The sequence below is a fragment of the Takifugu flavidus genome, chromosome 7, assembly GCF_003711565.1.
Source record: "Takifugu flavidus isolate HTHZ2018 chromosome 7, ASM371156v2, whole genome shotgun sequence".
Taxonomy (NCBI): domain Eukaryota; kingdom Metazoa; phylum Chordata; class Actinopteri; order Tetraodontiformes; family Tetraodontidae; genus Takifugu; species Takifugu flavidus.
Window position 1 is genome coordinate 9,590,211 of NC_079526.1, and position 24,556 is coordinate 9,614,766.

The 24,556-nt window shown below is 41.5% G+C and overlaps 3 protein-coding genes across 6 annotated transcripts; 1 reads left to right on the top strand and 2 right to left on the bottom strand.

Moving 5' to 3' along the window:
* psmd1 (proteasome 26S subunit, non-ATPase 1) lies at positions 1–20,880 on the bottom strand. Its single transcript, XM_057038554.1, is given in 26 exon segments — positions 1–146; positions 219–376; positions 992–1,153; positions 1,482–1,568; positions 1,809–1,901; positions 2,007–2,176; positions 5,982–6,084; positions 6,688–6,804; positions 8,698–8,812; positions 15,125–15,189; positions 15,720–15,815; positions 16,184–16,380; positions 16,632–16,718; positions 16,721–16,742; positions 16,910–17,083; positions 17,158–17,236; positions 17,790–17,878; positions 17,995–18,123; positions 18,271–18,328; positions 18,535–18,761; positions 19,119–19,262; positions 19,345–19,553; positions 19,643–19,812; positions 19,890–19,963; positions 20,048–20,091; positions 20,682–20,880. Coding segments are annotated over 25 exon segments (2,874 nt in total). The 5' UTR covers positions 20,698–20,880; the 3' UTR covers positions 1–146; positions 219–229.
* Positions 9,805–14,573, top strand: htr2b (5-hydroxytryptamine (serotonin) receptor 2B, G protein-coupled). Of its 3 annotated transcripts, none has more exons than XM_057038561.1 (4): positions 9,805–10,411; positions 10,742–11,317; positions 12,673–12,854; positions 13,059–13,240. In XM_057038561.1, the coding sequence occupies exons 2-4, from the start codon at positions 11,056–11,058 to the stop codon at positions 13,089–13,091; spliced, it is 477 nt and encodes a 158-aa protein (XP_056894541.1). In that variant the 5' UTR covers positions 9,805–10,411; positions 10,742–11,055; the 3' UTR covers positions 13,092–13,240. The 3 variants fall into 3 exon arrangements, with proteins under 3 accessions (XP_056894541.1, XP_056894538.1, XP_056894540.1); XM_057038558.1 differs by having other exon boundaries at positions 9,813–10,411; positions 12,673–12,873; positions 13,059–14,572; XM_057038560.1 differs by lacking the exon at positions 9,805–10,411 and having other exon boundaries at positions 10,942–11,317; positions 12,673–12,873; positions 13,059–14,573.
* A 706-nt stretch (positions 20,881–21,586) lies between the features above and the next one.
* On the bottom strand, positions 21,587–23,902 carry LOC130529202 (uncharacterized). Of its 2 annotated transcripts, none has more exons than XM_057039200.1 (3): positions 23,754–23,902; positions 22,455–22,562; positions 21,587–22,120 (listed from the first exon to the last, which is right to left on the bottom strand). In XM_057039200.1, the coding sequence occupies exons 1-3, from the start codon at positions 23,824–23,826 to the stop codon at positions 22,023–22,025; spliced, it is 279 nt and encodes a 92-aa protein (XP_056895180.1). In that variant the 5' UTR covers positions 23,827–23,902; the 3' UTR covers positions 21,587–22,022. The 2 variants fall into 2 exon arrangements, with proteins under 2 accessions (XP_056895180.1, XP_056895179.1); XM_057039199.1 differs by having other exon boundaries at positions 23,094–23,897.
* Positions 23,903–24,556: the final 654 nt, after the last annotated feature.

Here is a 24,556-nt window from a genome sequence, read left to right on the forward strand (position 1 = left end):
TCCGATACAGACGGGTTTTATTATAGCAGAGAAAATGATACAATACCGAGAATGTAAAACATTCCCTGACTGACAGAACAGGGAAAAACATGTTGGGGGGGGGGGGACGCTGGGCCGAGGTGCTGGGGTCCCACATCAGCTGGAGCCTGAGAGAGGAGAGGGGGGTGAATTACATGAATTAATGCAGAAATCTAAACGTCTGGGAGGCGTGCGCACACCTGGAGCTCGGCTACTCGTCGATGTACTCGAAAGGCTCGGGGGGCTCCGGCTCCTGCTCCTCCTCCTCGATCTTGGGGCCGTGAGCCGAGACGGGCTCCACCAGCTCCTCCTCCTCCTCGCTGGTGTCCTTCATGATGATGATGCCACCCGTGTGGAGCTGGTGGCGCGCACACACACACACGCACACACACACACGCACACACACGCACACACGCACACACGCACACACGCACACACGCACACACACACACACACACACACACACACACACACACACGTGCGTAGGTTAGTCTCCACTCTCCTGCTAAATTGACAGGAAGCTTCACCCTGACTCGAGTCCTTGGCCAGACACTCAATAAACCTGTGGACGATGAGCAGATCTGAAGACGCGGCCACTCTATAAACCTTTTTCACTTCCTAAACTCGCCTCTGGATGTACAAACAAACCCTTAAAAGGGAGGCAGCGTTACAGAACCGGACTGAAGTTGCCATTCGGGCCTGAACCTGGGTAATGTTACGCTGGAGATCTGGGCTGGAAGTGAAAGCAAACCAAAACTTCCTCGGAAACGTGCTCAACATTCAGAGCAACACTGAAGCTGCGGAGCGGAGCGGCGCTTCGTCCAAGCCTGGAACTCGTTGTTGGTTTATTTAAATAAATAAAGCTTATTTATTTAAAACTGCCGTCAGTGTGTCACTGGAGGCTTCTTCAAACAAGCACGTAAACACCTGAAGGTTCATTCCTCAGATGTCACGCGGCGGTTTGGGTGTTTACCGGTTTGAAGGGCTGGTAGCGGCAGGTCTCCGGCATGGTCAGAACCTTGAGCTGGGCCGGCATGGCTCTGGCTGGGTTCTCCAGGAGCTGGAAGTTGGGCTCCACCTCCTTTTTCTTCTCCTTCTCCTTCTCCTCCTCCTTCTTTTCGCCCTCCTGCACCTCCTGTGTTGGACGCAGCATCAGTGATAAAATGACTCCCAGAACGGTAAAAACTGGAGGATTTCTGAACCTCAGGTCCTGATTTACTTCATGAGTTCAACGATTTAAAACATTTGCCATCATCTCTTTAGGATGCTGAGAGTAGCAGCGTCCTAGTGACCTGCCTCTATTCTGTACACGAGGAGAAACCAGGAAATGAGCTGCCTGGAGGCCTCGGAGCCTTTTCCCAGGCCATGATTTGCGCCCAATTTATCTTGAACTTAATTCTGTTGTCAACGATGAGGAACTGGAATGAATCATTTCAGGGAGTGTTGAGGAGATGAATATTTACCACTTCCATCTTCTCCTCCTCCTTTTCTTTCTTTTCCTTCTCCTTCTTCTTGGCTTTGGCTGTGATGGAGAGAACGGCGGTGGAGACCTGCCAGAGAGGTTTTCACGTTAAGACCAAACCGCCGGCGTGCAAACTCCCAACGAACACACCTCACGATCGGGAACATAAACCCTTTCACGCACGATATAAACAGCACTCCATCATCTCATCAAACTCTTTCCAAGGGTTGTGGAACAAAGCAACAGAGCAAATATCTGAAGAGGAGAAACAGCAAAGCAACACATCGATAATTCAAACCCCTTTGAGAGGACAGGAGCCTCCACTCACCTTTTCCTTCTCCTTCTCTTTAGGAATCTCCAGAGCTGGTGGGTAAGCGAAGGTGGAGGGTTTGCAGTTGGAGCGGTACTGGACCTTGGGCATCTGAGGAGGGAGGGCGGAGCCATTAAACCTCACCTGGCTGCCTCAGACCTGCAGCATCCATCCAGTCATATGGATTTCTGTTGAGTTTATCGAGGGCGCAGGTACCTTCAGGTCTTTATTGAGGCCGATTATGGCAGTTGGGGTAAAAGCCAGCGACAGGAAGTGGGAGAGGGGGAACCAGAACCAGAACTGTGTGAAGACCAGCAGGCCAACCACTGAGGGCATGTGAGTGTGACCCGTCCTGGACTGCAGGGAGATGGTCACATTACGGCCACCTGCGCACGTCAAGAGAGCCGTTAGTTAAAAATAGCCACGTCATCTTTAACCTAGAGACATCTGAATAAGACAACCATCATAGACGAGAAGAATCCTGAACCGAACCATCATCGGCAGGATAAGAAAACCATCGATTCGTCATTGTGGACAAAACGAGAGAGTCAGGACAAGGAAGACGCGTCTCTGCTCTTTAAAACTGCTGAAGGCTGAAACACAGAAGCTAAAAATACACACAGGCACTGATAATGGAAAGGTGGGACACTAAAGAGGGCGAAGAAGAGCACGGTCTCCGCCCTGATAACTTTATCTTTATGCCTCCGCCGGCCCAATGAGGACCCGGTGCTGAACCGCAGGAAGCTGTGGACAATGCATTCCTCTTTAAAACAAAGGAGCTCCGTTGGCTTGAAGATCCGAGGCGTGCTAGCAGATTAATGACTTCGTCTATTTTAGAAGAGATGAGATTTCGTGCAATTAGAGGAAACATTAATCACTTGGTGCGGACAAACGATTAAAAAACCAAGAGAATGAATGTTTGAGCGTGATGTTGCTACAGCTCTTTCTGCTGCGCTCCAGACGGGCCCGACTCATCCTGGTGATGGAGGTGGTGTTTCTGCCTGTGCTGCCCATCCATCACGGAGAGAGGAATCGTTTCCAGCTCCGTGCTAGAAAATAGGGCTGAAGCTGCACGAGTATTAGGTTTTTCCACTTAATCCACAATTTATTACCTTGATGAAAACTACATCATGCTGCAGATCACACTACCTAAACTTTGGACCGCGCACGAAAGAGGCATTTTTCAAGCTGACCAAATAGTCTGGTGGGGGCGGGGGTCAAGGTGCAGAAGGGAGGACAGAACTGCACAAAAGAACCCTAAATGAGAGGAAGGAAAGGAAAAGAGGAAAAACCTCCCTTTAAAAAGGTTAGGAGGGAGCAGCCCCTTGGTTTAAATCAGATCTCCTGCAAGTTTAATCTTCTGCAGTTGTTTTCCCTTGAGCTAATTTTTTTACGTCATTAAGATGATTTAATAACGATGGCATCTTATCTCGACATCTGTACCAGTGTCCTGGCCAGTCCGACAGGCTGAGCACCGGCCAGAATGAGTCACAAGGTCTGCTCGTGGCTCCGTCACCACCAGACCTTTACTGGGCTAAAACCCGTTCTCACACAGGATAAACTGATCAGGCTCTTATCAAACTTAGAAATATTAATATTACATTTCTCCTGTTCATTTGAAAAAACAATCTAATCTAGATCTACAATAGCTGCAATTATGTTCGTGATAATGAGAGCACTGGCTCTGTTGCCAAGCGTGCAGGCCGTGATTGGCTGCCTCCATCGTCATTAGTTCCTGGTTAGTTCGGAGCAGTTTTTCAGGTAATCCATCATCCTCTTCGACCGCTTTGTGGTGGTTTGATATTTTCTAGAATGTATCCAGCTGTGCTGCACTGATATCTTAGCATAAACAACGGTTGTGAGTCAATGTTTCCAGTTGCTCCTGGATGTTTGGCTACAACCAGAGAATGGAACAAAGAGAAGATTTGGCCAACAACAAACCTTTAGCACTGGAGCACAAGCCCCACAGTTCCAGAACCTTTGAGATCATACAAGCAAGGCCCGTAACAGTGACACCGCCAGACAGAAATATTAGGCTCCAGCTCCTGTGGGGAGCAGGGGAGCGATTTCTCCAGTTACTTACATGAGGAGGTGAGCAGTATTTAAGGAAAACAAAATACTGTAGGATACAATTTTTAAAAAAATGTTTAAACCGAAATAATTAACTGGATCCAATAGTGAGGAAAAAGTGGGGTAATAGAAACGGACAGTTCCTGGCTAAGGAGCATTCACAGAATTAGACTGATCACTTCTGCCAAATGAAACGTGTTTTCCAAACGTTGGCCGACTCCTCTTGATGTGATGATCTGGGATGAAGTTGAAGTTTTTTCTGACCTTGAAACCAGAGCAATTGTAGGGGTGTTCTGCACATGGGCTAGATGGCTTAAATGATATAAAACTGGCCAACAGTAGAGAGTTGGACTCCACCAACCAATCGCGATAAAGCTTGTTCATGATGTCATCGCGCCCGGCTCAAAGCAGATGTTTCTCTGTGTAGCTTACAGGGGTTTGTGGGGACATCTCCAGAATGGTCACGCACCCCCCCAACATTGTAGCGATGCAGCGAGGGGACCGCCGACCCTACGCAGACCAGGGGAGCTGGAAACTCAGTTGTCACTTTTCCAACTTTACTTTGTATTGTTTTGAAACATTTAGTGTTTTGGCCAAGGTGATCGAAATGTTTTCTTCATCAGTTTAAAGTAAACAAAAAAAGCTGGTCCTATACCCTCATGTAGCCTTGTTTGGTTTTCTTATTGCGAGCTTGTAGTGTTTCCCCGAGGAGTCTTTGCACAAGCGATGTCTTGGTTGGGTGTGTGTTTGCTAACCAAACATTTTTGTAATCAAATCGCAAACAGTAAATATAAGTTATGAATGTGGCCTCTCTTCCTGTTCTTGAAGTGAACAATGGTTGTTGACAACATTCTCACCATTTGGTTGCTATAAAACAAAGCACTTGTGTAGTAGTAGTTGTATTCGTATGCACTATTTTATACCACAGATTGCTGCGTTTTAACTCTGAGTTTTGAGCCGTGCACAACGCTCTCCAAATGACATTATAGCTTTGTCTTCATTGTGCTTTGTCTTTAAAATAGAGAGAAGGAATTACATTTATATGGTGATATGAATTTCAGGCCACGGCGCGCGGCTCTAGATTCGTCTTCCCTGGCTGAACGTGTTAATTGTGAGAGGTGGAGTTTAGAATGGAGCACATTGCTGTGGGGGGGGCGGGGGCTCTGCTGGATGAAGGATGACTCCGGTTGTCTGTGTTAATCTGGATAGTCTCACGCGGTCATCTTGGCATATTTGCAGAGTTTATTACAGTTATTAATCCTTGCTGATTTGATGACCGAGGTCTTGTCTGTCACCAAGATGTCTAATCTACCCATAACAAAATAACCATAAACGCTGTCTCAGGAGGGGTGGAGTTAATCAAGGGGCCATTTTATGGCCGGCAAAAAAGAAAAACGGTCACAAATCACAACATCTCAGCAAAAGATGAACTGGGTTTCGTTGTGTGTGAAGCCGTATCGCCTTTTCATGTGTTAAACAGAGCTGGTTTCTGTCCCAGCGAGCACGCAGGGTTTTATGTTACTGTGAGAAAATGTGCTCGTGCTTTTGCATATGCTGAGGGGTTTGTGTACATGCGAGTATGGGCGTGCCCTGCCCGAGCTAGCTCTCCACGTGATGGTGTGCAGCTCTCCGGGACCTCACACACTCAAACACGCTGCATGGTTGTGTCTACAAACACTGCGCGGACACACAAACACCGAGGATATCCAAAAGCAGTAATCACCGGGGAGAAGCCAGCTCGCCATATGGCTGAGAGCGCTGAGGTTAGAACGTCAGATGCTAATGCAGCTTTAGCATGATCTGTTCCAGAGAGGCAGTACACGGGTGGTCAACAGAAGAGGATTACTGTTCTGAATTCAAAGGAACCCAACTCAAGGTGTGTACACTCACTGCACATGCTTGCACTTATCCTTGATAGAACATCATACATTCACCAGATGCTAACCACTGCAACTGAATCCCTAACCCTGCCCTTCACTCAACTCGCTCGCTTTACAGTGTAATTCGTGGCAGTGAATTTAAATGTCAGTGGTTTGATCTCTTGAGAAATGGCAAAAGGAAACATTTTATTGCCCCGCGATCCGATCAAGCTTTTAATTCTAATTCAGTTGGGATACCAACCTGCATCGAGGATTCCCTGGGCAAGGATAGCTCCAAACTTGGCCATTACATCATCGTGCTTGTCGTTAATCACCTTTGAATAAAGCTGTCTGAACTGGTTCACCTAAGGAAGTGGATGGAAGAGGCAATTTTCAGAAAAGGCTCCATGACACCTTCATTTCTGTCCTTTAACTGTGCTGCAGGATTTTGAAGGGGTTAGTCATAATCTTTAATTTATCAAACTGCCAATTAAATATTCATGTCAGAAACAGAATAACAAAAACTACAATTAGTTTGATCAATCTGTAAAAGGCCTTTTGCCCATCCACGGGGTGAAGCTCTAAGCCGAGTAATAACCAGTGAAATAAAACCACTGAAGCAATCAAAAGACCAAGACTTTCCTACAAATCTGAGGGGAGGCTGGAAACTACAAATACTGGCACACTGAAGTAAACAGTCAAGCATGTAATACCTCACGGAATTCTTCAGTTGGAAAAAGAAGCTTCTTGCACAATCCTACATACCAGACTTAACTTGAAGGAGTGTTGCAAATTTGGAGGCTCTGAAACATGTCTACCAAATTGTAAATATAACTTTAGAGGGCGCTGCGTAAATACTTCGCCTTTCCCGGTTACGCTGTACTCTGCCATGCCACAGCTTTGTCTCCAGTGTCTTAGTATTTGTTGCTTTCCAACCACATTTAACTCCTCCCATCAAACATTCGTACCTTGGGACAGGTGACCTCAGACTGTTGGATCATGATGAGGGCCGATGCGATGAGGGCGCCCTGTCTGACATAATTCACTGGATCGTTGGTCATGGGCTCCAGCAGATTGATTGCCTCCTGTCAATGCATAGTCATAACAGTATGGTTACTTAAAATTAAGTATGCTTCATATAAACAAGTCACAACCTAGACCACCACCACTGTTTAGACACCGACTGCCTACTGTAGATGAGAACTTAAAGATATCCTCAAAATCCCTCTTCAAGCAGACATCAAATACACCAGCATTTTGTTTTTAAATGTACAGCTGTATTGTTTGCAATCTGAATGAAAAGCTGAGTCCAAACGTTCAAAATATACTCAGGAGGAAGAGGAGTGTTATTCGCATCAGGAGAACACTGATTAACATCCTGAACTAAATTGGAAGTATTTTTTTAAGTCATATATAGTCAGAACTGAAGAAGCCTTCTGGATAGAAGGCGAAACGTCCTCAAAAGAGAGGAAAAACGGTCCAGTTGAGACAGAAAACTACCTTGAATAAGTCATATATAATATTTTACAAGTTTAAATTTATGCTAAAGAAAATTTTTGCCATTTTGATGTGAAATGTATATATTTTTCATCCCCAGTGGAGAATATCAGTGCACCAAAGGAACTGAGGATTAGTCAACCAGAACACACAAATTAATGACATTAGTGTCATCCATATCTCGTTGTCCATGGCAACCGTTGCAACAAACCCCACCTCTTTCCCCTAATGATCACTGTGAGACAAAAAGTCAGGGACAACCACTTTCCCTCTTTATCTCTGGAGTCTGATGTTTATAACTTGTACCAGCAGACTCAGAGGTAGGCGTCAGCTCCTCGTAAGAAAGAGAAACAAACCAGGATGGCGACAGTGCAGGTAAAATAAACCATGCTGCTCCGGGGCTCTGTCTAAGCTGGCCGAGACAGCCGTGTAACAGGGTGATATGTCAAGACACCAGTCAACCACATCCTGTTCCTGCTAGGTTGTCAGGGGGTTTAATTGAGGGTATTTAGTGTCAGGCCTAATCAGGACAGCAGTCCGATACATAATGCGATTGCTTGATCCTCGTAATCCTGCGCTGAAATTTTCTTCAAACTAGCCTATTGTGAACTTTAAAATAAATCCAAGTAGAAAGAGGGGAGGACGGTGCAAAAACAGTTTTACTCCAACCACCTTATGTGCATGTGCATACCCACACTATGAATTAAAAGGTTAAATGTTCTTCCCTCTAAAGATGTGACCTACTTATGAATCATTGTGTGAAGTTTCACGAGTGAGCTTTGCTGTCCGGAACACAAAAAACAAGCGGCTGAGCTTTGGAAGTGATCAGGTCTGCAGCACACTTTGGTCTGCTCTGTTCCCTTTGTTACTTCCTGGATCTAAACAGCCAGAGGCCTGGTTGTTCTGGGCTGTCTGAGACTAAAGAATCGTGCGAAAGATGTGCTGATTTGCACCATGTTGATGAGCGTATTTATCACAATCACTGCAAAACTTTCAAAGATTATTTACTTTAATCACTTATAAAAAAAACAAAGATTGAATCTCTTTAGCTCGATTGTGACACGGATTACCTTGAAGCTAGAAGATGGTTTTGAAAGAATTAATCAAAACTGTTGCGGGAAAATTAAGAAAAAGGCTTTCCCTACCAAACATAAGCACATTTGAAGAAAAGAAATTAACAGTTTCGACTTGCTTTATAAGGAAGCTTCTTTGCTTTTCCATTGGAAATACTGTAATAATTAATAACACATATTTATACCAAGACTTCAGCTAAACAGCAACAACACACAGGTTTAATTAGAATAAATAAATAAATAAATTCAAGAGTTTGGAATGTGCCATCAACCAAAACTGTTTCTTATGAGACCCACTTTCTATATAATAGGCCAACAATAGCTAAAAACATTTTCTCCTCTCAATTGGAGCTTAGCGGGCAAAAAACAGCCTCAACAAAAAAATAAATCATTCAAGGAGAAACTCACCTTGTGCCCAGTCCCAGCACAGCAGATCCCCAAGGCCATAGCTGCTCCACATCGTACATGAGGGTTATAGCTCTCCGACAACAGAGACACCACACTTGGACACTGCTCAGGAGTCCTGAGGAGAGACAGGGCGGATTTTTTTGTGAATGACCGTTAATATAAGAGAGCTGAGCAGTGCAGAGCAGGATAAACGTTCAGTGCCTACTTTTTACTAGACCCTCATATAACCCTTAATTCTACTCCCTAAAAAATACTGAAAAATAAATAAGACTAATTTTTTTGCACCAGAATATCAATATTCCTTAATAATAATAATAATATAATAATAATAATAATAATAATAATAATAATAATAATAACAACTTGCATGTGGTTGCCACTCATGATAAGGTTGCTAGACAAATTCATAATGCTTTTATTGCAATGCCCCATCATACAATCTGTTCTCTAAAGGCTTTTAGTTATCTATGCCAATATTAACTTTAAGAATATAAATATCCCCTGAGCTAGGCTTCATATTCAAAAAGGCCGACAATCGCATCCATGAAAACGCACAGAAAAGAAATGATAACACACATTAACCCTCGCTAGCTACCGAGCACCAGCGGCGCAGACACGTTTGCCTCGATCGAACCTACTCGCCAGAGATTGCAGAGTCAACAGGTACTAGTAGTTAACGCCGGGGGGGGCAAAAGTGGCAGCTTCTGACAAAAGCTGCATCCAAAACATCTTCAGCCTCCCTCTTAGCCAATAGCAAATCTCGATTATAGAAGCTGGGCTTCAACCCATGGAGGGCAGTCACGCTTACATTTATACAACAAAATAAGCCAAATTAATCTACTTGATTGATTTACTACATCATACCAAAGTACATTTGTTTTCAGCAGAAAAAGTAGTTTGGGGTTTTACTTACTCTTACTTTACTTAAGACCGCATTCAAAACAAAATTGACCCTGTGTGATATTTACAGAATATGATGGAACGTGAACACACGTTAAACTCTTGAGTTGAAGCAGAAAGGGGGGAAAAATGAATTGATTCCTATTAGAATAACAAGTCATTAACATTCTTCACCTCTAGTTGCTTCAGATGGAGGACAGAAAATGACAAATATAAACAGGAGGATGGCTGCGTTGGGGAAAATTACCTCCCTGAAACATTGGCATGTTGCCAGCTCAGAGGCATTTATCTGTGTTGCAGAGCCTGACTCATGAGAAACAAGCTGGGGGGAGAGAGAGAGAGAGAGAGAGACAGAGAGAGAGAGGAAGAAAAGACAGGAGAGAGTGTGAGCTGATCAGGGGCTTTGAATAAGAGGCAAGGAGCTAGTGAGGGGCAGAGGAGCTGCAACATCTGAAAGCTTTAAACCTGTGACTGTAGCAGATGATGCGAAGTAAGACTGGGGGTTCCTCCAACACGTGGAAGCCAAACAAATTCCACTCCATGGACTGCTTCAGACACAGACAGATTTAAGGTTTGCCACTGAGGGAGCTTTTTTTTTTTTGTTAACAACACGTTCTTATTAAGAAAAGTTGGAAATATAAAAGCGACAGATTTTACGGAGGTTAAATGCAGAGGAGTGCCATCAGTGAAACGCGATGGATGTTAAACTGCAATTTTCCCCCAAGTACAAAAAAATCCTGCTTCTGTGGTTCTAAAAATTAAGATTCAGCTTGGAAAGACAACAAAGAAATCGTGAGGATGTCACTTACAGAAGGTAAGATTTTTCCCCCCACTGAATGGTACCATTATTGTGGAATTACGACAAAGTATTAAAATGTTACAACTGCTAGGATCATCACTGAAAATCCTAAATGCCATGTTGGGATCTGAAAGCAATCACAAATTCATGTGATGTTTTATATTCTTAAGCCATTCTCCTTGTATATTTTTCAGCTTAATCTTCTTTACCATAATGTGGAAACAATTATGTCAGAGCACAGGAAAGAGCCTTTTCATTTACAATAATAAATGTCTCTTGTGGCTATTTTAATCACTCAAATTTAAAAAAAAAATTTTAACAAACATGTTTATTTTTTCTTTTAAGTGGAACCGGTGAAGACAAGAGTAGTGACTTCTTGAGAAACCCCCGGCCCACTAAAACTGTTCTTTGGACGTACTCAATGTTTGGGATTACTGCCAGGAGTTTGAAGGAGGCATTTTTTAATGCTAACAAGCATTGGAGCCCCAGAATTTATTCCTTGTGGCTTATTCTCTGCACAAGAAATGAAGCACCCATTCTGACCTACCCATACCGTGTCCTTGCCTTTGGGACCAAGTGACCATGCTGACCGTGTGTCCAATACCAAGAAGATCAGAGGTCCAACCCACACTAAGACCTGCTGTAACCGCTACAGCACCATGTTTCAAGCAGCTGGGGCCCCCGTCCAGACCAACATCTCCCTGTCAGAAGAAAATCCTGGGCTGGAGCTGAACTGGGCTGCCTTGCTTATTGTAATGGTGATCATTCCAACTATTGGAGGAAACATTCTTGTCATTCTTGCTGTATGGCTTGAAAGAAAGCTCCAGAATGCTACTAACTTTTTTCTGATGTCACTTGCTGTGGCTGACTTGTTGGTGGGACTCTTGGTGATGCCCATTGCCCTCATTACTATCCTCTATGGTAAGTTTGTTGTGATTTTACAGATCTTTTGCTATAAAACCGATCCGTCTAAGGAACACAAATATCAGTGAGAGCAAGAGGTTCTTAGTCAAATAAAAACCTTGTCTCACAGCAAAATCAAATATTACTGACAACTTTCCACATTAGGTTGGCATGAACGTTGTGAGGGACACAAGATAAAAATCCGTCTGTAAACAAATTATTTAAAATAAAATATAACAAAAGACAAGTGGCCGATAAACATCTTGCTTCCTCTACGACAAGAGCAATAAATCCCAAGGTAAAAGGTATTTTATTTCTAAAGCTAATGCTGTGCAATAAACGGTGAAATGAAAACACATTTTTACGGGTCAGTTAATAAATGACTTAAAGGTTTATGGTTAAAACGAAGCCTGCATGTTCAGTGTCAGATAAATGTGATGTCAACTGCAACCATATAAATAAAACTGAGCTGACATAAACCACAGCAGAATTATTTGCACAGACTAAGCACATAAAGCTGTTCTCATCATCATGCTATGCAGCTTAAAGCCTATATTTGTTGCATTATTGTATTCTACTTAACAATACTTTTTTTGCAAATCAACATTAGATTTATTTTTATATTATATACTTGTGACATTTGTTGCTAATGATACGCATTAAAAATAATCTGATAACAAAAATGATTTCAATAATCTCACTATGCTCCTCTTAAAAAAATAGCAGATGTTTGGTATCTTGGGACTTTTTGGACATCACCTTGTAAGAAGGGCACTATTAGACAATTTAGACACCAGAGAGAACATTGACATTATTAAAACTATATTAAATGAATACATACAAGTAAAATAACATATTTATAAATGCATTCACAACAGGGACTGGGGAGGTTCTTACAGAACATGTATCTGTGAAACAATAAGGCCCTCCAGATTAAACTTTGAAGCTATTAAACTATGACTCAAAGTTTCCACAAATTATGACAAGTCGGCAATGCAAAGAAAATAATGCTGTGGCAAAATGAGGGGAAAAACAATATAAAGTTTCAAGCAAAAGTTTTTTGCAACATCAATGTTCATGGGACAGACACCAGAATAACTATTAGCCCTAGAACTGAAAAATAAATACGACCATTCAACACAATCTCCAAGCACATCAACATGAGGGGGTTTTCAGTCCATAAACAGTCAATGAGCTTTCAATTTTCCAGTGAAGCTATTCCTCATACAAAAAAAACAAACATCAGTGTAATCCCTTGCCATCTGTCTTTACTTGTAAGCGGGATCTAACTCTTTATGGACTTAAAAGTGTGTCACAGCACTGTACGATGTTTGTTAAAATAATGTGTATTATTCTCTGTCTCTATAACGCAGACGCTGACTGGCCCCTTCCAGAGCCACTCTGTCCCATCTGGCTTTTCCTTGATGTGCTCTTTTCCACTGCGTCCATCATGCATCTATGCGCCATTTCCCTGGATCGCTACATTGCCATCAAGAAACCCATCCAACACAGTCAATACAAATCCAGAGCCAAAGTGATGTTGAAGATTGCACTGGTGTGGCTCATATCCATTTGTAAGAACATGAATCAAACCTATAGTTAACATATTCCAGACTAGACATCCTTTGAGTTAAAACAGCTGTGGTCTAAACTGCATCTAAATGCTGCAGCTATGTATTGTCAAAAATCCAAAAGTTGTCAATTTAGTAGACAAAGGAAATGTTTAAAATACTTAACGCTTGTTTTTGTTCTTTCATAGGTATTGCAATCCCAATTCCAATTAAGGGACTAAGGAACCACCCTCATCCTAACAACATCACCTTTAACAGTAATCACACGTGCCTACTGAAACCAGATACCTTTCAAGAGTTCATCATTTTTGGATCCCTGGTGGCGTTCTTTATCCCTCTGACCATCATGATGATCATCTACCTGCTTACTGTCCGGGTGTTACGTAAAAAAGTATACTTGCTCAGGTCGAAGGCAACTCAGCGCTTTAGCTACTCCATAATATCAACAGTTTTTCAAAGAGAACAGGCTGCAAATCCAGCGCAGCCTGAGCAACCTAACACAACAGACAGCAGCCTTGCAAGGACACAAGAAAAGACAAATACAGACGCAATTATTTCTCTCACGGGAGATGAGAAGTCCTTTCGGAGACTGTCCACAATGGGCAAGAAGTCAATGCAGACCCTGACCAATGAGCAGCGAGCCTCAAAAGTATTAGGCATAGTGTTCCTCCTGTTTGTGGTCATGTGGTGTCCGTTCTTCATTACCAATATCACCTCTGCCCTATGCACCCCCTGTGATGCCAACATCATTGGGCGTCTCATGGAGATCTTTGTTTGGGTGGGTTATGTGTCATCAGGCATAAATCCACTGGTCTACACTCTGTTCAACAAAACTTTCAGGCAAGCGTTCACACGTTATATTACTTGTAATTACAAAAACATTTCCGCTCAAGAGCAAGGAAGGAGCTTAAGGGCATCGACCGTTGATCGGATGTTAACACACATCTCCCCGAGAGCCTCATTGGCGGACAACTCTAAACTGGGCACGAAACAGGAAACGAAGAACGGAACAACTGACTACCAAAGTCCTTCCAAGGGTCTACAGGCACCTGCACAGATATCTACCGGTGCTGTATTAGACACAATAGTTCTAACTCAAACTGAGAGTTGTAAGCAAGAGGAACATGTTAATTGTGTATAGAAAAAGAAAAAAGCAGAGGAGTTTGCACTAAACCAAACATTAAAAATGTATGACTGGCGTTTACAAATACTCTCAGTCTGAAATAAATTATTCTATATCAATACTTGCTGCACACTAAACACAACAGTCCATCATGTAGCCATGAGTTGTGATTGTTATGCTTGGAAAAAAAATGAACATGTTGAAATGTTCCACCTCCGAGGATCAGTTCACAACACACAAATAGAAATGATAGAAATATCATTCGACAAATACAATTCTAATGGTATAGTTCAATCACTATATACTCAAGATCAAACTTTTTAATATAAGTATTACTATCACTTGGATCCTATAAATGAGAAATGAAAGTGGCAACATTACCAGGGAGGCCTCTGATGAGGGATGAAAGCAGTACATTATTTTACAGTCTTGAAATAACTCTGCTGTATGGATGCCTAATGATGCCTAATTCAAAAATACCGAAACATAAATACATTACAGTATGTTGTTGACCTGAATGAAACTGAAATTTTCAATCTTGTTTTCCGTTTGTACAGAAAACATTTGTTTTCAAATATCAAGTTATGAAATAGGAAATTCTGAAATAAAATTATTTTAACAGATGTTTTTGCTTAAACATTGCAGTCTGTAGCCCTTTTTAGTATAAATGTTGCAGAAATCTACATTACAGTCTCTACCCTTAAGCCTGATTAGTAAATATAGGTTTGATTAGTGTCAAGGTTTGAAAAAGACAATGAAAATGCATGACTGCATTTCTAAATACCTAATATAAAGCCATTTTCTTTCGTTTCTTACATTCCTAAACCAAAATTTCAATATTAAGATTAAGAAAGAGTTAAAATTGTCCAATGAAGATTTCTACAGTGTATATAGGATTATCTAACTGGCCATATTTGAACAAAAAAAACTTGACACATTCACGTGCATATGTGGAGTCCGGTCTGTTGTATCTATAAACCAGAATAAAATCCAGAACTACCAAGTGTGTGTGTGTGTGTGTGTGTGTGTGTGTGTGTGTGAGTGTGAGTGTGAGTGTGAGTGAGAGAGAGAGAGATGGTGCAGGTAAGTAAACTAAAAAGTCCCTGAAGCACACGTTACCCTGGTACTTACCTAAACAAGATAAAGCCAATGGACTCCACCGCAGCCCTTCTGACATCATCGTTCACGTCGCTCACCTAGATAAAGCCAAAAAATTAGAATAACAGAAGCAAGGTGAATTCCAATATTATTGGCTGTTTTAATTAGTTGCTCCAACTATAATTATTTGTCATCATAATCTTGAATATTGTTGAATGCTGAACTCAATAGTCATTTTGTGCTCTGCTATTGCGCCATCTTTTAACTTGTGCTTGGCTGAAGCGCCACCTAAAGGTCAATGAGTTGCTCCACACCCAAATCTCAGCTGGTCTCAAAAACAGCACAAAGACTGAATTACAGTCTTTTGATGACAGTGGGCCAGATTTCCTTGATAGTGCTGAGTATACCCTGGTGGTTATGTCAACTTTTTACTGTGTTTGACCTAAACATTTACCCTCAGTAAATCCATAACGATTTGCTAAAAGGAACATAAATCTTTGCATTTAAACATAAACAGCCATTAAATTAATTTGAAGTTGCAATCTGCTTAATTACCCACGTAGCAGACCTTTCTTTCCCCTCAGTGAAAAAAAGGTTGTGATTGTTAAGCAAACAAGAAACTACTCACAGCTACATGTAACAGGCGTCGGATGGCCTTGTTGTTCCCAGATCCACAGTAGGCCATACCCACTGTGTACATACCCGAGCGTCTCAAGATGGGGTCCTGTTATAGTCAGTGAAGAAAGACAGAGCTGTGAGACGTTGCAACTGAATTTAACTATGACTAATACATCAAGCCCTTACAGATTCCTGGCACAGAGAATAAAAGAAAATCCTTCTGTTAACAGAAATGTACATAAACCAGGGGTTGAATCTTCAGTAGTTTATATACACCAAGGACCTAATGCCAAGATGTTTAAAACATCCTTTTTAATTCTTACTAGTAACTAATCATGCCTGCTTTATTTCATTGGAATCTTTAATATATGCATAAGCTTCATCTATGTCACAGTAAAAGACCTGAAGAGGTAGAAAGTAAGCAATCTTAGATGCTATGGGGAACACATGCTTTTGATGGCTTTTCCAGCTTACCTTATCCCTGCAGAGGCTTTCGATAAGAGCATCGGCCTCTTCCATACGTCCATACATGACCATGGCAATCCCCACAGCAAGACCACGCAAGATTTTCTCATGCTGCGTCTCCTGAGCGTAGCCTACCATGTCCTCGATGGCCTGGGCTGACTTGGATCCAAGCATGACCAGACCCAGAGCCAGGCCTGCAGCTTCACCTGAGAGTTTACATAAACTTGTCAGTGGGGTTTATTTTACAGTTCTTATTTGATTCTTTCAACTATTCATGCAAAGTGTCAATGTTTACATTTTTTTCCTGCATTAGCAGCTAAAATTATTGTCCAGATTTACTGTGTTAGCTCAGCAAATGCACGAAAGTAAAATAAAAACGGGTATTAAGTACTTTTGTTTTAATTTATTGCTGTGGTTTATTGATATGCCAATTAAAATTCTGTAGACATCTACAAACCCGTAACGGCATCATCCTGGTACAGATTAGACTTGAGAAGATCATAGACATCTTGTCTTGCTGTGCCCAGTGCAGCCAAACCAAGGCAAGGGCCCCGCCGTGACGAACAATCTGTAATTAAGGAAGACATCTTGAGAAACACAGCGGAACACAAATAATTTCAAATAAAGCTGTGTCACACAATACAATGTTCGAAGTAAATGTAATCTCCCAACTCTTCTATACTGTAGAAAAGTTCAGTTGAAAAGTTGTAGACTTCATTATTGAAGTAAACTTACATCATTGCTGGCATTCTTGAGTTGACCAAGCAGATAGTCAATGATTTCCCCACCATGGTTTGCATGGATGAGACCCAGAGCATACAATCCACCGCCCTCCTGGTAGGCTGAGCCTGGAGAGGTGTCTTTTGGTAAATAAGTGGCCATTAACTGAAGAGCCTCTTTTTCATGTCCCTGCAAAAAAGAATGCGATGATCAGTTTTTTGGAATTAGGAAGTTATAATTGCCAAAGCAGCTAATTATTATACCTTGTGGATAACACCCAGACTTGCTGTGGCAGTGAACTTTGCCCAGTTCGTGGCTCTTGCAAGCCATTCCAAATTTTCTCTACAAAATCAAATAAATGTTTTAGTGAGGTTTATGTAGCAACTAAAATCTTGTTCACACTACAAGACTTTTTCGGTCGTTGGGTTGCAACTCCCTCTTCTGGTCCGGAGTCTTGAGGTCGGTGGGGTGTTCACACTACATGACTGGTTGATGACGGGAGTATTCATACAAAACGACTCTCCTTCATTAAGCATAGCTGACTGCTCTACTTGGTCTCTAAACAACATTTTGTATCTATAGCTCACGCAAGAAGTGACACAGGAATTATTGAAAGGACTCAGAGGGGTTCACACTTAACGATCAAGTCGTCGCAGAGTGGATACGAGCAAAAAACAGTATTCAACCCTACAACTGGGCTAAAATTGTGTGGGGTGAACAGTGCTTCAGATGCAAGCATGAGTCTGAATAGAGAGCAGAGAAGTTCAACAAAAAATGTTTTGCAGACAAGCAGAATCAGGCAGATAGTCTTGAAGCTTATTACTGAAGTTTCCCCTGTGAAATAATTAGAGACATCCTCCAGTTTCAAACATAGATTGTCATTCCGCAAAATTACCTGAGAAATTGGTCACTTGTGGTTCCTGTGTGCATAAACGAGTTGGCTATTACTGTTGCTGTGTGGCACACTGAATTTCGAACCGCATCCTGGATCGACAAAAAAGAGGGACATACCAAATTTACTTCAAGTATCAGAGCTCCATCCAGTAGTTTCTGACTTCCTGGAGTACAGTGTTTTTTGTATTTGTGTTAACCTAAATTACCTTTGTGTTTTTCAGGATCATTAGATCTGTATTATTGTTTCGAATTAGGAACTGCAAGTGCAGCTCAATGGCCATCTCCCCACTGAGGATTTTGATCATCTTGGCATTCTGGTCTTTAGGTTCATCTTTCTACAAAAAAAGTTCAATAATATTTTAAGCATAGTTATCCAGGTTAGTGTTCTAACAAACATTACATTAAAAAAAAAAAAAAAAAAAAAAAAAAAAAAAATCCGTACTGTCAAATGATTATGTAACAAAACCATTTTAAGGCCTTACCGCTTCTGGTTTTCCAGCTGGGGAGCTTCCTGGCTTCTCATCTGTCTCCATTGCATCACTTGAGCAACAAAATAAAGCATCACTTAAGTATTGAACCAAGACTGTTTCCAGTTGTGCAATAGTAACCTCAAAGTCTAATTAGCCAAAATGTGCACACTAATATTAGTGTCTAAACAGTTTCAAAGTCTATTTATTTTAGCTTTTATACACAACTCCTCATCTAAGCTGAAATATGTTATGTCCCGATATGCTTCGTTTCCCCACCTGTCTTTGTCTGACGTGGACACTGTTCCAGTGTTCGTAGAGCCAGGAACAGAGGGGATAGGTGTTCCCACAGTTCGTAGGTTCTGGATAACTGAGGAGAGGAACTGCTGGCTGGCACTCTCATACAAGTCAAAGCAGATCTGATAGGCCATCAGCAGGTTATCCTCCTTCACTAGTTTCTCCAGGATGTCACTCACAGCCTGTGGGTCATCTAGGAATATCAGGCACTACAAATATGGGAAGGAAAAATAAATAAGTAGAGAGAACCATGTCTTTGATTTTTTTCTTCATTTTAAAAAGGGCGTTCAATCAATATGGCAAATTCAGAATAATCAATTAGTCACAGCACTATCAGTGTCCAGTACATGTAACAACAAAATATATCATAGACTCTTATAGTGAACGCACATTTTACCAAATGGAAACTGGGTTAATGGATAGAAGGACAGGGGCTATAACAACTTGTAAAATTCTCTGAATAAATCTGCATCACAAAAATGTTCAAATCCCATGCAAAATAAGTCAATGCATAGGTAGAGTCCAGTTTGGAAAATGATGCAGACAATTTTATTGAGCAAACATACCTGGCAGACATTAATAAAATCAGGCTTCTCCAGATTCATGTAAAGCTTGACCAGCACTCGCAGAACCTCATTTCGGAACTTCTTGTTCTGCATCAAAGACATGCACAGCTTCAGGCTGTAGGCAAGGAGGCCACTCACATCATTCTGTAAAAAAAGAAGAAAAAAAGAGTTTACTACATATTGGAAGTTACAACTGAATCAAATGTGAATGAAAACAGTGCCTGACCGATTCCAAGATGGTTTTCTCAAACATGTCAAGTCGTCGGGTCTCTAGGGCGATGCCAATAGCCTGCTTGTACATGCGATCATCTAAGCAACGCTGGAACATCTTATTGACAATGCCCTCAAGACGTGGGTCAACGCTTTTCTTCTCCTGATCCTCAGGCAGTTCGGCATTCTCCACACGCAGCTTAGTGTAATGGTCAATGCATTTGGCTATAGGAGACAAAAAAGGAGTAACATTTCACCCTTGTCTTTAAAAATAACCACCAACTAGGATTAACAAATTACATGTGTTTACTCACCGATGATGGTTTCTACATATTCTGATTCATCTGTGACATTGAAGAGCTCCCCAGCACCAAGAGCGTAGTTCAAAGATTCCTCAAAGGCTCCCAGATGATAGAAAACCTTAGAGGCCACTAGGGCCGCAAATGCTCTGCTCCGAAAAGTCTCATCTTCATACAGAACCTCACTAAAAAGTAAGTAATAACAGATAAATGTCCTAAATATAGTTGGATGAGCCATAGGTTCCAAAATTGTTAAACTTACATTTTATCCACTGATCCCGAAATCTCTGCCCAGAAGTCATTTACAATAGAGTTTAATTTGTGAAGCGCAAATTCCTGCAAAAGAAACGTATCAAAATATATAATTTGCATGACAATTGTATATATGGGCAATGAAATTAGAAATCTATTTTGTGCTACCTTGAGCTGTGGCTCCTCTTCATCAAGGAGGGAAATAATTCCAGCTTTATATAAAAAAGAGCACACATGGACAACCAAAAGGTTTGCCCTTAGTAATTTGTTCATTGATTGGTACTTGATAACAGGTGTATTATATAGATTTTTTTTTTTTTTTAAGAACACACGTGGGTTGTTGAGACATTGCAACTTAACTTTGTAGCTACAATGAGCTCAGACTACCGGTACATAAAAACGAGAAATTCAGATGTTTAAACTACATGGCGTTAAAGTCCTCAAATCCTAAACCACTTGGCATCAAGGATTTACAAAACACCCGAGAACAAAAAGGTGGTTAAAAAAAGAATCATTATAATAGTAAATCCATTCAAACACTGTTTTGAACGCCTTTCTAACCCGGCTTCGTTGATTAAACTCGGTGATACACCATTTCGTTATGATTCGTGTCCTTTTAACGCTATACAAAAATAGTGGTCATTTACGTCTTACACTTCCAAACAAAATATACACACAATTCCGGGTTTGACAGCACCAACTCGTTATACTTATAGCGGATCCTTTAGCCGTGTGACTCAGCTAAATCAATGACAGGATGCTAAGGCTAATGCTATTGAAATAAACACTTGATACTACTTACCGGCAGATGTTATCATGGCTGTTTATGTAGTGACCACTAAGCACCACGATCCGAGTCTGCTATTGGAATTCTGCTAATTCTCTAACAGACGTTAGAAGTAGAAAGACTATTGTTTAAAAATACGATCAACACTAACACCAAACGTCGGGATAGCCAAGTTCTTTTTGTCGAGTGCCGCAAATCCCTGCCCAAGGACCTCAGCCTAGGCTGTTCCCTCAAAGCCTGATTTAAAAAAAACATTCAGATATTTATTTTTTCAGTAAGACAGCGTTTGCTACATCGATTCAAGCTGTTTTAATGATTTGAAATACTATCTGAATGAATCCCAATGTGTATTAAACAATATGGAGGCAATTTGCAGAAAATCGATTTTTGGGCAGGCTTGTCCAAGTAGTATATCATGATTCAGGTGTCGGCCGGTGCTCTTAGTGGGTGGGTGCTTGGCTTGAGAAAATTCTACAGGATTTATTTTAGTTTTTCTAAGACGTTTTACCTCGTATCCAGTTATAAAATAACCAATGGGAATGCCAGAGTTATTTATACTTTGCTGGTTTATTAAATGCTGCAGTTAGTGGTCGTTGGTGGTAATTAAAGGGGTGTGGATCATCCCTGTCACTATGTAATGTTGGGTGTGAAGGATTGTCATCAGATCTTTCTGAAGGGTTAAATAATTCAAAATTTCAATACAAATATTCATTTATTCTATAAATCCATTTAGCTTAGCTTTGACAAAACAGACAGGATAACTGCTTGCAGGTCCCGCTACACCATTTTAATCGCCTTACTGTAATTCTAAAATAGTTATTTGATGCATAAATTTATTGGTTTTGGTTAAAGGACAGTATAGGCATTAAGTCTTTATATCATTCATATAGGCTTGATAAGAGAATAGACTTTTCAGAACGTTTCAAGCTTAAAAGTGTTTATTGGAGGCATTTGGCAGATTTGTACAAAGATGAAAGCAATGAAATTAAATAAGAAATATAACTTGTATTTTATTTGAATGAGTAAAACTTTCTAGGTCCTAAAGAATAAAAGACTACATAGCCACAAGTATTGAATTGAACCTTCTGTTGATCTAATGTCCTGTTTAGCCTTGATCCAGTAAGCCTACAAACACATGTTAGTTCACATTCACTAACAACCGCTTTGTCCTAAAATAACGACTAGCTTAAATATGATGGTGAATCCAGATCTGACACTGTGATAAACCTGACAAGGCAGGAATTGTCAAGGGAAGAATGATCAAAACAGAAGCAAACATTTTTTTAAAATTTGCCCTGTAGTGCTGATGTCGTATGTTTACAGAGAGTCGCCTACGCCCCAGTTGCTGTCCGGTCATCAACTGTCTCCTCCAGCTGACGCTCCGTCTGCACGACAGCCACTTGCCATGGACTTTGTGTTAAGAGGAATGCTTTCCTCTATACATTCTCCATCATCTAAAGACAAAATGAGTCATTAGTACCACTGAAGTTGGCCACATCTACATGTTTATGTAGGAGTATACTCAAAAAGGATATGTAAAACTCAAAAAGCAAAACAATTTACATCTTTTTAAAAGTACAACACATGGTTAAAATCAAAAGTTCCAAAGATTTTGTGGTGGGTTGGCATCTACCATATCCAACAGCCTTGAATTATGTTTTTTCCCACCCATTGCATGGATGTCTTTTAGCTTTACAGTTTGCTTTAATCCAATTTCCTGACATTAATCTGATAAGAATGTCAATGTCAAGTTCACTGCCAACTGGATTGACCCTCTTGTGTTGGTACCTCTATCCCGGCTAGCTGATGAATTGTTGGCTTGGAATCTGGGTCCTCTCCCCCTTGGCCAGGACAAACATGGCCAGAAAACCGACTCCCCCCTATCCTGGGCATTATCTGAAAGGCAATTACAAGTGTTTAACAATTTGGCAGTTTATTCATGGGCTCAACTGTTCCATGAATGCTCCCTTTGTTTTTTGGAGTCTTTGGGACTATGCATGTGAAGAGAAATGTGGTCTTGTGAATATCATGGCTTGACCTGGAGAGCACTTAAACAAAACACTACAGTTTTGCAAGATGGCCTTAATTTACACCGTATTTATTGTCTTTGAAGAAAAAAACTATTCAAAAATATTGTCGACGTTACAGTTTCTTCATTTTGTAAAATGTATTTATGATCGTTATTGCCACAATTTCTTTTTAGTCTTTAATAATATCAATAAGGCTCTAATCTCATGATGCACGTCCATTGTGACCTGTTTAAACACGCCAAGGTTCAAACTTCATGTTGACAAATTTCTACCCTCCTGACTTAGATCAGTGATCCTTCAGAATTTACAGAAATCACATTTCGGGAAGTAAAACACGTTTTTGCTCGGGATCTTGTAAAACAGCCTGATAATCATAGAAATGTGGACGCTGTTACACCTGCTGTTTGAGACGAGTAAATAACCCTGCAGACGTTTTTCTTGATGCAGAGCGTTTTGACTTCTGTCTTCGGAATGAAACAGCCGACCCACATTGTCTCTGGTGAATGGTTGTGGAACACAGAGCGCAGAAGGCGCTCCACAAGTTGCGCACACTGGTGCGTCTCGGCGCTCTCCTCTCTGGTGCGTATTAATCCAATCAAAGCTGGTCGGGCGATTCTGGCATGTTTTGTGCGCGCCCTTACGTCTTTTAAAATCTCTTTTAAGCAGACCCGGTTGGTATTTTGGCTCAGAAAGGTCTGCCTGAAAATGAATATGATCACAGGGTAGTCTATGGTTCGCTTTGAACTGTACATGCTCGCGCTCCTTGTCACTCGGCTCCGAGCGCTGCCGTTGCGCGCTCCTCGTCCCCCATTCTCCGTGGATTCGTCTTGCAGGCTGGCTTTCAATTCCAAATCCTCAAGCCTCGCTGTCGGAGGTGAATCACAGCTCGTCTGGGTTCCATCTCCAGGATCGCGGTGACCGCTGGCCGGAGTGGCGAGGAGCTTGGCGTTGCTGCCAGGAAACATTTCACCGATGAACTCCTGCAGTATCCCAGCGTCACCTCCGTCCACCTCTTTATCTTTACAACAATCGCTCACCAAATAAATCTTCTCTTTACCTCCAATCAAAGCTATTGTCTTTTGAAACTCTCGTTCTTCTTCGGGCTGCGTGTCCTCCTGGGAGTCCGCCATCCCTGCGCATTTGCGGCCAATAATTTCAGCGTGCTGTGTACTACAACCTTCGTGACCGACGTGTGCGTGTAAAAAAACTTCCTGGAGGCTACCAAACGCACCAATCGTAGACCAGAGAGGGAGGCACGGCGTCTGCTGCTATTGGTTGCTCCCTAAAGTGGGCGGAGTCTCCTGTATATAACTGACAGACGTTTTAACGGGACCGCATGGACGTCATCTTTAATGAATAACTCGACACAAATCTTTGTCAATAAGAACGCCCAAATACGACGAATTAAGAGTAGCCATTTATTTGTGAAGATTCTAGGAGATTCCAACCTGGTCCAACAAGCAAGTTTAGGGGTTCACTCTTTTAATTCCCACGACTCTCATTGAAAAGGGTCCTGGCCCCTCTGCAGTGTTGTAGATTCCCTGTTTCTTTGGGGGAAGGAAAGAAACGAATAAATGAATAAAAGAGAGTTCAAAACAAGCTTTCTATCATCCAGACTTTAAACCCCTCTGGAGTTGTAGGCCTACACAACACTCCAATTATCCTTGACTTCTTCAGTAATGCTTTTCACTCATGACCCCCCTCCCCTGTTGAGACTATAATCCTTTAATCCACATGTCTGATCTTTATTCAAAACTTGGAATTCCACTCAGTTCAGACAGTCACCTCAATGATTGACCATTGTTGGGTTCCCCCCAAATAATAGGTAAATCTGGCCACAGCATATCAGCTTTTGGATTT

Bases quoted from the DNA above. Each gene is read 5' to 3' on its own strand.
- htr2b (XM_057038558.1), top strand. From the start codon at position 11,056: ATGTTTCAAGCAGCTGGGGCCCCCGTCCAGACCAACATCTCCCTGTCA. The intron at 11,318-12,672 runs GTAAGTTTGTTG...TCTATAACGCAG, and splicing joins CCTCATTACTATCCTCTATG to ACGCTGACTGGCCCCTTCCA. The intron at 12,874-13,058 runs GTAAGAACATGA...GTTCTTTCATAG, and splicing joins GGTGTGGCTCATATCCATTT to GTATTGCAATCCCAATTCCA.
- LOC130529202 (XM_057039199.1), bottom strand. From the start codon at position 23,826: ATGGCGGACTCCCAGGAGGACACGCAGCCCGAAGAAGAACGAGAGTTT. The intron at 22,563-23,093 runs GTGTAACAGCGT...ATTGCCTTTCAG, and splicing joins TTACTCGTCTCAAACAGCAG to ATAATGCCCAGGATAGGGGG. The intron at 22,121-22,454 runs GTACCAACACAA...TTTTGTCTTTAG, and splicing joins ATCAGCTAGCCGGGATAGAG to ATGATGGAGAATGTATAGAG.